This window comes from Oratosquilla oratoria, chromosome 34, assembly GCF_046742065.1.
Source record: "Oratosquilla oratoria isolate Oo_2021 chromosome 34, ASM4674206v1, whole genome shotgun sequence".
Lineage (NCBI taxonomy): Eukaryota > Metazoa > Arthropoda > Malacostraca > Stomatopoda > Squillidae > Oratosquilla > Oratosquilla oratoria.
In genome coordinates, this window is record NC_134810.1 from 3,012,991 (window position 1) to 3,025,305 (window position 12,315).

The 12,315-nt window shown below is 35.1% G+C and overlaps 3 protein-coding genes across 3 annotated transcripts; all 3 read left to right on the top strand.

Annotated features, from left to right (window-relative positions):
• The first annotated feature begins 5,924 nt into the window (after positions 1–5,924).
• LOC143018309 (uncharacterized) lies at positions 5,925–6,815 on the top strand. Its single transcript, XM_076173669.1, has 2 exons — positions 5,925–6,389; positions 6,531–6,815. The coding sequence occupies exons 1-2, from the start codon at positions 5,925–5,927 to the stop codon at positions 6,813–6,815; spliced, it is 750 nt and encodes a 249-aa protein (XP_076029784.1).
• A 709-nt stretch (positions 6,816–7,524) lies between these two features.
• Positions 7,525–7,992, top strand: LOC143018310 (uncharacterized). Its single transcript, XM_076173670.1, has one exon. It carries the CDS (start codon positions 7,525–7,527, stop codon positions 7,990–7,992), a length of 468 nt encoding a protein of 155 aa, XP_076029785.1.
• A 1,220-nt stretch (positions 7,993–9,212) lies between these two features.
• LOC143018311 (ATP-dependent DNA helicase PIF1-like) lies at positions 9,213–10,037 on the top strand. The gene has a single exon (XM_076173671.1). The coding sequence runs from the start codon at positions 9,213–9,215 to the stop codon at positions 10,035–10,037; it is 825 nt and encodes a 274-aa protein (XP_076029786.1).
• Positions 10,038–12,315: the final 2,278 nt, after the last annotated feature.

Here is a 12,315-nt window from a genome sequence, read left to right on the forward strand (position 1 = left end):
TTCTATACTATTGAAGGGGACTTTAGCTTATAGCCGAAATATATAGACTCACCATTTCCAGGTTTTTTCTTCTGCTCTGACTGTGGTTTTAGTTTATATATATATATATATATATCTATATATATATATATATATATATATATATATATATATATTTAAGTCAGGTAATGGATCAAGAAAAAAGTAAGTACACGCTGGTAATAGGCGACTTTAATGCTAAAGTGGGGAAGAAGATGGAAGATGAGACGTACATTGGGAAGTTTGGAGTAGGTGAAATAAATGACAGAGGCGAGATGTTAGTAAATTTTGCGGAAACCTACAAAATGAGGATAGTGAACACTTTCTTCTCAAAGCGTGTAGGTCGTAAATAGACCTGGAGAAGTCCAAATGGAACAACAAAGAACGAAGTAGACTTCATATTACGAGATGAGAGCAAAAGCGTTAACAATGTTACGGTGATAAATAAAGTCAACATAGATAGTGACTATAGAATGGTAAGTTGTTCAGCTAGATTCATTTTCAGAGCCGAGAAATAAACTAGTTCTAAGAAAGAAAATAAGCCTTGCTAAGGTTAAGGATGAAAATAAGAAATTTCAGTTAGAAATTCAATATAGATTCGAATCTCTAAGAATTAATGAGGACACCGTGGAAGATATTGATTTGAATCCATTGAATATTATCAGGGAATCGGCAGAGAAAGTTGGAAGCACAAAAAAAAAAAAAAAAAAAAAAAAATACTTCAAAGCTACAAATGACCCAATTAAAAGAAGGAGGACCATGCAGATTAAAAGCAGAAGACACGAAATAGAAAAAGTAGAACTAAACAAGCTTATCAAGAAAAGGTAGAGATTAGAGAAAGAATAAGAAACATGGATGAAATAGAGGAAACTATTCGGAAAGGTAAAAGTATTAAAGGGACCGAGCGCAGACATGCTTTAGGAAGACAACAAATTATATGTTTGAAAGATGGAAATGGAGAAATCATTAAATGCAGAGACAGAATGGTAAAAAGAGTAGAAGAATTTTACTAAGAGCTTTACTCGTCGAAGACCGTAGACGAGTTAGTAAATTAATATATAGACGTTTGTAGTGTATCAGAGATTACAAAGGATGAAGTAGAATTTACTCTAAAAATATGTAACGAGGAAAAGTACCTGAGGAAGATGGTATATCGACAGATCTGCTGAAAGACGCAGGGAAATTAGTTCATATTGAATTAGCTCAGTTGTACATCCAGTGCTTACGTCAAGAAAACGATTTTGATTCGTGGTGCAATGCTATAGTGATTTTGCTTCATAAAAAAGAGACAACAAGGACCTTAGTAACTATCGGCCGATTAACTTGCTATCAAATTTATATAAAGCATTCTTCAAGATCTTTACAAATAGATTAAGCTAAGTTTTAGATAAAAACCAACCGAGAGAACAGGCAGGCTTTAGGAGGAGCGGATATTTGACTTTAGACCATTTGCAGGCGATAAACCAACTAATCGAGAAAACGACAGAATGCAATATACCTCTCTATTTAGCTTTTGTAGGTCACGAGAAGGCCTTTGACTCAGTAGAACAAATAGCAATACTAAACTCGCTACGCAAACAGGGTACAAACGAACAGATCGTAAGAGTTTTAGAAAAAAAATATGCGAAAGGTATCACTATAATTCGGCTGCACAAAGATACAGAAAATATCAAGATTGAGAAAGGAGTACAGCAAGGTTATACAATTTCACCCAAATTATTCACAGCTTGCTTGGAAGATATTTTCAGAGGGTTGAGTTGGGAAAAGAATGGTTCAAAGATTAATGGCGAATATTTGAATCACCTAAGATTTGTGGATGACATTATTCTTATTTCAGAAAGAGCAGAAGACTTGCAAGATATTCTGAGTGATCTGAACAAGGAAAGTCTCAAATTGGGTTTAAAAATTAATAAGATTAAAACCAAAGTAATGCTCAACACAAAAGTTCAAAGTAAAGAGATTATAATTGATGTTGAGAGTCTTGAAGAAGTTGAAGAGTATAATTATTTAGACCAGATGGTGAAAGTGACGAAAGATTATGAGAATAAAGTAAAAAGACGCATTACAATTGGTTGGAAAGTGTTTAAGTATAATAAAATCCTGAGAGGCCCTCTACCTTTATGTTTGAAATGTAAAGTTTACAATCAATGAAACTGACGAAGTCGATGGAAACAAAACTAAGAACTGCACAGAGGAGAATGGAGAGATCAATGATGGGAATAACGCTGAGAGACCAAAGGATAGCAAGTTGGGTAAGAGAGCAGACTAGAGTGAAAGATATTGTGGAGGGGGTAAAAGAGAGGAAGTGGAATTGGGCAGGTAATTTAGTGTGAACGACGGATGAGCGATGGAGCATGTGTGTTACTGAGTGAACGCCGAGAGATAGGAAGGTGGAGAGAAGGGATAGAGAACTTTGCAGGAGTGATGTGGCAGAGGATGATGTGATTGTGTGAATCATGGAATGCTATGAAGGAGACCTTTGTTCAGCAGTGGACTTCAGGATGGCTGATTTGATTGATTTATATATATATATATATATATATATATATATATATATATATATATATATATATATATATGACAGAATTTGATAGACACACCAAGAGAAATCGTTTAATTTATTAAACAAGCAATTGATACATTTAAAGTGCTTATAAATGGTCACGATGTGAATAACTAATACTTGGTTGACATCCCCTTTTTTCAATGCAAGGACCCTTCTAGGCATGCTAGTGATTAGTTCACGAATATCATCTTAAGGGATTTCTTACCATTTTTCCCATAGTAATCTTAAGAGTTAGGGCTTTGAAGGTGGCTTCCTGTTCACTTTGTTCTAATTTATTGGTATAATATGCCCCAAAGGTGTTCAATAGGGTTCTTATCCGAGGACTGACTTGGCCATGGAAGTCACCTAATCCCATTTTGACTCAACCAAATTTGTGTTGCTTGAGCAGTGTGACAAGGAGCTCCATATTCCATAAATAGGAAGGCATTTTTTACTCATTCTACCACTAGAGAATATTGCAATGAGTCCTTCATTTAATATAGAAACATATTTGTCTGAACTGATGTTTCCTTAAGACTCCACACGCTCTGATCGACCATCACTCCAAATTGCACCCCACACAATGATTGAAATGCCCCCATGTTTCAGTGGTGGCTGCAGTCTTTTGAGGTCAAACTCTTGACTACAGAGTCTCCAGACCCACACTCTTCCACTATCAGAAAATAATGCGAATCGTGACTCATCAGAGAAAATGACAGTGCTCCAAAGGTCATAAATCTCTCCACCATCTGAAGAGCCCAATCCTCTCTGCGCTTAATATTGGCTGGACAAAGGAGTAGTTTCCTCCTTGCAGCTCCGCCATAGTAACCCAGCTTGTGGAGATACCTGACAGCTGTTCTGAGACTGACATCAGCTTGTGCTGCTATGTCAGATGCCTTGCAACGTAGGTCCTCTTCGACATTTCTTTTGACAAGACGCAAGGTTCTTTCTGAGAGCCCTGGACGACCTGAGTCAGATTTTGTGCCCCTCTTGCCCTCTCTGGTGAACTATACGATCACTCTATTAACAGTAGAAAGTGGTATTGGTAGATTTTCAGATATCTTGCGTTGACCAAGTTCATTTTTATGTTTACCCACAATACGACCCCGCTGAAATTCAGAGAGGTCTACTGTATCTTTTGTTCTTGGCATGCTTGAGTAATATTGTATGTAATCTGAAACATGAAGTCGGTAATTATAACATATTAGGTAAATTTGAATAACATTAAGCGTTAAAAAAAGAGCAGAAACGCATTTTTCTTGGTGTCTATTCAATTCTATTATGTCTGTATGTGTATATACATATATATATATATATATATATATATATATATGCATTTCTTATCAAAAACACAGCAAACTGGGCATTAGTTATCTTCTTATTGAGACTATCTACTCTTCTAATAATTTTTCTCTCTAAAGGAGGGAGAAGATATACAATACTTCCAAACGAGTCCATGATTGGGTAGGAAAACTAAGAATTTTACAACGTTTCGCCTATGCATTAGGCATCTTCTGGTAATTTATTCAGAAATAAATACATACTTATATATTACAAAGATAGGTACATTAGGAGAGATCTAGGACTGTGACAGTTCATACTTTCCAGGCCGCTACTCGTGACCCATACAACTCTAAGGTCCTTTACATATTTTGTTGTATGTTAATAAGTGGCATATAGTTTCTTATCATCACTACCTCCATGCATTTTAGTTTTGTTATTTTACCATTCCTGGCGATTATCATTGTGTTCTTGTTTAGGTGTTCTCTTGATATGTTGCTCCTGTGGGATTTCGTCATGTGTGATTTTATTGCCCCGTTCTGCATGTGGTACGTGAGTCTTTGTGAAAGTGTTTGTGTTGTGTACCCGATATACTCGTCTGTACAAACGCACCGTCTTTGTTAAAATTACAAGTATATTTGTACACAACATTGCTCTGTTTTAATTTATCATTTTGTGCTGCCAAATTATTCTTCATGATTAGAGATGATGTTCTGGGGTTCCTGTAATAAATTATCAAATTGAGCTTATCTCCTTCTTTTGTAGGTTTACAATTTTTCTTTTCTTTCAGGACCTTTTTATCTTTTTTATAAACTGAAGACATTGTGTTCTGGCAGTAAAGGTTAATGTTATTGAATTTATTACTTTCATCTAAAGCGGTGGTATTGACTAAATCTATTTTAGTTTTTATTTCTTTGTCAATGTCTTTCAACGGGAAGCCATTATTAGTTAAGATTTTTTTTATCCTGTTTAATTCTTGGTGAAGAAGAGACCAACTTGAAAATTTTTTGAAGGCCCTTGCAACGTAAGCCCGTACCACACTTTTCTTAAACTTAGAGGGGCATTCACTCATCCCGTTTAGACACCTTCCTGAGTCACTATGTTTTCTGTAAACATCAGTGGTAAAAATGCCATCTGATCCATCTACCCACACGTCTAAAAAAGGAATTTTGTTCTCTACACTCTTTTCAATAGTGAATCGTAGGCATGAGTTCTCTTCCAAAGCCCTCTTAAGGTTTTCAAGCTGTTCGTCTCCGTGTACGTCAACAAAGACGTCGTCTACGTATCTTAAATACATTTTTAGTGAAGGGTTGATGGAACTTAGGACGGAGTTTTCAATATGGCACATGTAAGCTTGGGCAAATAGTACTTCCAATGGACTGCCCATTGCGACACCATTAACCTGGTTTCCAAGTTAATGGTGTCGCAATGGGCAGTCTATTGGGATTACTATTTGCCCAAGCTTATATGGTCACCTTTCATTTTATTTTCCAAGTGGTTTAATTACACATTCAATTTGATATATAAACTTATTTTCTTCATACATCTATATCTATTAGAACGAAGTTCACTTAATTGATTTGCAATAAATTTACATGAAAATGGGGATGAAGTTGGAAAAAGATAAGAATTTAGGAAAAATCTCGAAGACATAATGAATTATTTTGAAGACTGATCCCATTGATTGTTATAAGTTTTTGAAGCAGCGATTGTCCGAATCCACAAACGAACACAAAATCTGAACAGTATCTCCGAAGGAAGTTTCTATTAATTTTTCTCTCTATTTGAAGGCGACTCGAAAGTTTTGAATTTCCATTCCTTTGGATCTTTTAAGAATAATTTACTCTGACTTGGAGCCAAACAAAATTTAACATTAGAATATATAAAAGGAAATATACATTTGTACAACAATCATTCTCAAGAGCGGATTGACTTAATTCGAGCCCAATTATGAGCAAGAATGGAAGCTCAACGTGAACAAGAAACTGAAGAAAAAAGAGAACTGAGGAGGGAAGAAAAGAGAAGGAGAATGGCATTGTTTCGTCAAAACGAAAGGCAGCAGAGAAATGACAGACTGAACATGAACAGATTTGGCAATAATACTTACAATGATGGTAATATTGTTACACATTTTTGTGGTGAAATGAACGTCATTTCTTCAAAATGTCAAGCCAAGCATTTTGCAGGAGAAACACCTGCCGATGGATTATTTAACAATTGTTGCCACAAAGGAAAGATTATCCCTCCGTTAAGAAGAGAATTTCCACCTTACCTCATGTCGCTTCCATCAAGTCCTGCAGATCCCCAGTACTCACATTTTAAGGAAAACATAAGGAACTATAATGCTTCAGTGTCATTTGCATCAATGGGAGCTAAGATCGTACAACCGAATGGCAGAGGACCATATACATTCAGAGTTTATGGTCAAATTTATCACAGAACATCCCATATGCATTCAAATGACGGTCAAAACAGACAATTTGCACAACTTTATGTTATCGACTCTGGACAAGTCACAGATATAAGAACAAGAAACCCTGCTAATGTAATATCAATATCAGAAATCTTATAAAATTTGGACTCCATTATCCGAGAGCATAACGTGTTTGCTGCAGCATTTAAAACATTACGTGAGGTTGAACTACATGAAGCAGAACAAGCTCAGAGAGAACAACGTCCTGAGTAGATTGTCAGCTTATTCTTTAATAGAGACATAAATGCTGATAGAAGAAGATACAACCTACCAACTGTCAACGACATTGCAATGATTTTTCAAAATCCAGATGGAGAGCCTCCGTTTCATCGAGATTTCAAAGTTTATCCACGAAATGAGGATGCTCCATTGATTAGCCTGAATATTCTTAGTCCAAATCTTGATCCAATGACATATACTCCTTTCTTCCCTTTTGGCGAACCTGGCTGGCAACCAATGATGGAAGATAATGACAGACAAGGCATAAATCTTCGCTGAAGAAATGTAACAATGCTCCAGCACAAAAAATCTCAAACAGCTATCAGAGATGGTGAATTTAGTCCACAATGGATTGTGGATTCATATCTACAAGTTGAAGCAAATAACTTAAATTTCATAAAAACTCAGCAAAATCAATTGAAAGTTGAGGAATATCGTGGATTGGCTGATCATTTGAATAGAGTAGCAGGTGATGGTATTGTGCCGGTAGGGCGAACTGTCATACTGCCCTCTTCTTTTCAAGGCTCTCCAAGAAACATGCAAGAGAGATATCACGACGCAATGGCAATAGTGAGGCAATTTGGTAGTCCAGATTTATTTATCACCATGACATGTAACGCCAACTGGCCTGAGACCCAGAACAATCTTCAACCAGGACAGACTGCTTCTGATAGACCTGACTTAGTTGCATGAGTTTTTAAGTTAAAACTTAATGAACTAATTGAAGATATTGCGAAGAAGTATATCTTTGGAAAGGTTCTTGCTTTTTGCTATACAATTGAGTTCCAAAAAAGAGGATTACCTCATGTTCACATGTTAGTGATTTTGAACTAAGAAGATAAACCAAATAACCCTGATAAAATTTATGAATTAGTGTGTGCCGAAATTCCAAACCAACCGAATTATCCTGAATTGTATGAAATCATAAAGAAATGTATGATCCACGGACCCTGTGGCGAAATGAACCCTAACTCAGTCTGCATGGAAAATGGTACCTGTAAAAAAAACATTCACAAAAGATTTTGAAATTGCAACCAGAATCAACGGAAATGGTTATCCTTCTTACAGACGTGTTCCTGGGCCAACTATTCAAATTAGAAATAATCAAGTGAACAATCGATTTGTTGTGCCATACAACAAATTCTTATACAAGAAATACAATTGCCACATCAACTATGAGATTTGCACCTCAATTGCATCAATGAAATACATTTTCAAATATGTTTATAAAGGTTATGATTCAATACATGTTGCTATAGCGGAAAATCAGATGGGACAAGAGATAATATATGATGAGGTCCAACAACACCTAAGTACTCGATATGTAAGTGCTCCAGAAGGAATGTGGCGTCTACTTGAGTTCAAAATACACGACAGATCTCATTCAGTAATTTGGATGCCAGTCCACCTGGAACACCAACAGCCCGTGTATTTCCAGCCTCGAGAGGAAAGATAGGCACTTGAGAGAGCTCAGCAACATAACACTCAATTAACAGCTTGATTTATTCCAAATCAAACAGATGTTAATGCAATAAATTTGTATTATACAGAGATACCATATCACTATGTGCTCAATAAGCAAACAACATTATGACAGCCCAGGCAAAGAGGCGCTGATAAAATTATCTCTAGAATGTATACTGTAAGTCCCAAAGATGTGGAAAGGTTTGCTTGGGAATATTGTTGCTCCATGGGAAAGGTGCATTCAGTTTTTCACAATTGAGAGAAGTAACTGGAACAGAATACCCCACATCCAAAGAAGCAGCAATGCATCGAAACTTGCTACAAGATGACACAGAGTGGTTCAGATGTATGAGAGAAGCCTCACATTCACACATGCCCAAACAACTAAGGGAGTTATTTGCACTTATTTGTGTCTTCAACAGTCCTGCCAATCCAACGGAATTATTCCATCAATTTGAAGATCAACTAATTGAAGACTTTTTTATTCAAGAAACAAGAGATAATGCTATTCAAAATGCATTGCATGAAATACAGACCACTTTGTCACTTCATGGTTTGAACTGTCAAGATCTTCAATTGCCTGTTCCAAACCCATAGCAGGAAGCCGAAATTCAAATTCATCAAAATGAAATAATTCCTCAAGCTTTGATTAATACTTTGAACAATGGGCAACGAGTAGCATTTGATGAAATAGTATTGGCCATAAACAATGAAGGGACAGAAAATAATTTTTTCTTTCTCGTTGGACCTAGAGGCACAGGAAAAACTTATCTCTACAATGTAAGTATCAGATACCTATTTTCACAAAACATATGTGTTTTAACTTATGCTACTACAGGAATTGCTACTGATCTACTAACAAATGGACGAACTGCCCACAGTAGATTTAAGCTCCCTATCCCATTGTTGGAAACTTCAACATCAAGCATGAGAATACCTTCACCGGAGTCTGAGAAAATAAAGAAAGCGTCTTTAATCATCATTGACGAGGATTCAATGCTATCAGGCAATGCTCTCAGAGTGATAAACAATCTACTTAAAGAAATAATGAATTCTCAAAGGCCGTTTGGTGGAAAAGTCTTTCTCATGGGAGGTGATTTCAGGCAAACAGCTTCAGTTATTCCCAGAGCATCGGATGCAGCAATCATTGAATCTTCTATTAAACAATAAAAAATTTGGTGATTTGTAACAAAGCTGTCGTTAACAGAAAATATGCGTATTGAAAGCCAACAGGAGTTCAACAGATGGCTTATTGCAATAGGAAATGGGACAATATCTGATGGTGAAGAGCATGGTAATGACTTAATTGAGATCCCGCAACAAATGCATTCATCAGGCAATAAGACATCTTCGGCAATTCGCTTATTGTTGATACTAATGAAGAAATCGAAGCTGTTAGTGGGAAAATCATTCTTACTCCAAAAAAACCATGATGCTCTTCAGTTGAACAATAATGTTCTGGACTTAATTCAGGAGGAAAGCACATTCTATACAAGTGTGGATTCAATTGCATATAATAACATAGAAAGTGAAGCTAATCACCCTGTGAAATTCCTAAATTCTCAAACGCCTTCTGGAATACCTCCACATGTACTCAAATTGAAGAAAGGTGCAATCATAATCCTTCTACGTAATTTAAATCCAAGAAAGGGATTACTAAATGGAACACGTCTGATTATTATATCACTAAATGACCTGTACATTCATGGTAAAATAATAAGTGGGAGCAAGAAAGGAGAAGAAGCATTCATACCTAGAATTGATTTAACCCCAAGTGATACATCTCTTTCTTTCAAAATGACCCACCGACAATTTCAAGTGATCGCAGCTTTTACCATGACGATAAACAAGTCACAAGGACAAAGTTTCAACAATGTTGGCGTCTACTTACCTTCACCTGTCTTTAGTCATGGCCAGTTGTACGTTGCACTCAGCAGAACGCGCAACATAAATAATCTCAAAATTTTAGCTGAAAATTCTATAGTCGGAGATAAAGTTTTGATAAAGAATATTGTTTTGGAAGAACTTTTACAATGAAGGAGTTTGTGTTCATATAATGTTTTGTGTATATATTTTGTATTTTTTTATTTTTTTACTGGAATAAATATTTTTGTGTTCATAACCTGAATTTTCTGATATTTTCTGCACTTTGATAAAAAATATTGTTTTGCAAAAACTTTTGCAATAAAGGTTTTTGTGTTCATATAATGTTGTGTGTATATATTTTGTACATATTTGCTTTGTTTTTTACTGGAATAAATATTTTTGTGTTGATAACTGAATTTTCTTATATTTTCTGCATTTAATGATCGGAGATTTAATCTATACCTTTATATGACATTCAAACGTGTGATATTAAAACCCGTTATTTTTAACAGGCGTACACACTAATTATTTATATTTGTATTATACCCTTAACATTTTCCACTTATATCAAACTTAAGTCTAAGACATAGAACAAGTTTCTCATTACTGGAAAGCTGTCTGTTTGAAAGATTAGCTACAAAGTTGTTCCTATCTAAATAATTCTAATCACTCTTGTTACATAACCACTGCAGTTTGCAGTGTAATTTTTGTTCTTGTATAAAATTATCTTTGTTTAGTCTACTTACTAGCCAATGAGTTAAGCTTAATTTTTCTTCTCCAACGTCGATTTCATCTATCTTATCTTGCAGGCTTGGCATACTTCTTCTAAGTAGGTCCTTGCAGAAAATGTGAAGTGGTGTTCAACACTTCTTAGTTGTTTTGGAGTGGACCTTGGTAGACCCTTCTCTTCAATGCAATTCAGGAGGAACCTTCTACGGAGTCTAAAGTTTGTAATAAGATGTCTTCTGTGTTATAACACAAAGAAAAAAGAAAAGAAAAAAAAATCACGATAAATCAAACGCCCAGACCAACGGACCAAATGTCCAGGCATTCAGGTCAAATGACCGTGCAGTGACGAAAGATCATGTCACACCATATTTCATAACTGTACTTAATTCTGAAAACACCAAGGATATTGATAAATATTTATTGAAAGGTGGGATAAACATTGCCAAGGCATCCTCTAATAAAATAGGAAAAAGGTTCAAAGACCACACTGATAATCACAACAAACTCAGTGTGATTTATCGCATTCCCTTTAGCGGCTGTACCTTAGCATACATCGTCATCAGATCGAGGGATTGAAAAGAGATTGAGCGAACACAAAAATTATATATAAGCACACAGCACATCCAACTCCCTTGTTCGCCACCTCGAACAGTGTAATAAACTACCTGATTGGAACAAAACCGAGATTTTACATAAGGGATTACAAAAGAAAATGAGAAAGACCGTTGATGATGCACATATAAACATCCAAATAAACAAAAACGATAGAGAGGAGTTTATATGCCTTTCCAAAGCAGCTAGTGTCTTAATAATTAACGCTCTGGAAAAAAGAAAAATAACACTCGAAGCTTGACGAGACTCCCAGTACAAGTATAAATTTTGTGATCATTATGTATTGTAGCGAGATGTCCGAAGAAGGTCATAGAGACTGAAACTTTAGGACAATAAACGTATTTTTAGCTCATCTTCGTTTACCCTTTCCCATCTATCACTCTCTCTCATATATATATATATATATATATATATATATATATATATATATATATATATATATATATATATATATATATATATATATACATATATATTGATGAAAAATGTAGTACCACATTTGTCGATCACGTGAAAACTACAGTTGGAGCAAAAAGACTGGAGACAGGGAATCTATAAATTTCGAGGGCAAACTGCCATCCTATTCAATAGATATCTACTGAAAGGGATTCCAGTTTGCAATCAAAATATATAGATTCACTGTCTCCATTGTTTCTCCAATTGTGGTTTTCAAGTGATATATATATATATATATATATGTTTACATATATATATATATATGCATATATATATGTATATATATATATATATATGTACATATGCATGTATATATATACATATATATATGTATATATATGTATATATATATATATATATATATATATATGTGTGTGTGTGTGTGTGTGTGTGTGTGTGTGTGTGTGTGTGTGTGTGTGTGTGTGTGTGTGTGTGTGTGTGTGTGTGTGTGTGTGTGTGTGTTATACATACATATATATATATACACATATATATATATATATATATATATTATATATATATAGATCATTAGTGAGAAATGTAGTAACACATTTGTTAATCACAACAGATGGCACAGTCGGACGAAAGAAAGAGTTGAGTAAGCGAAACTATACATTTCGATTGCTAACTGCAAACCTCTTCAGTAGTACAA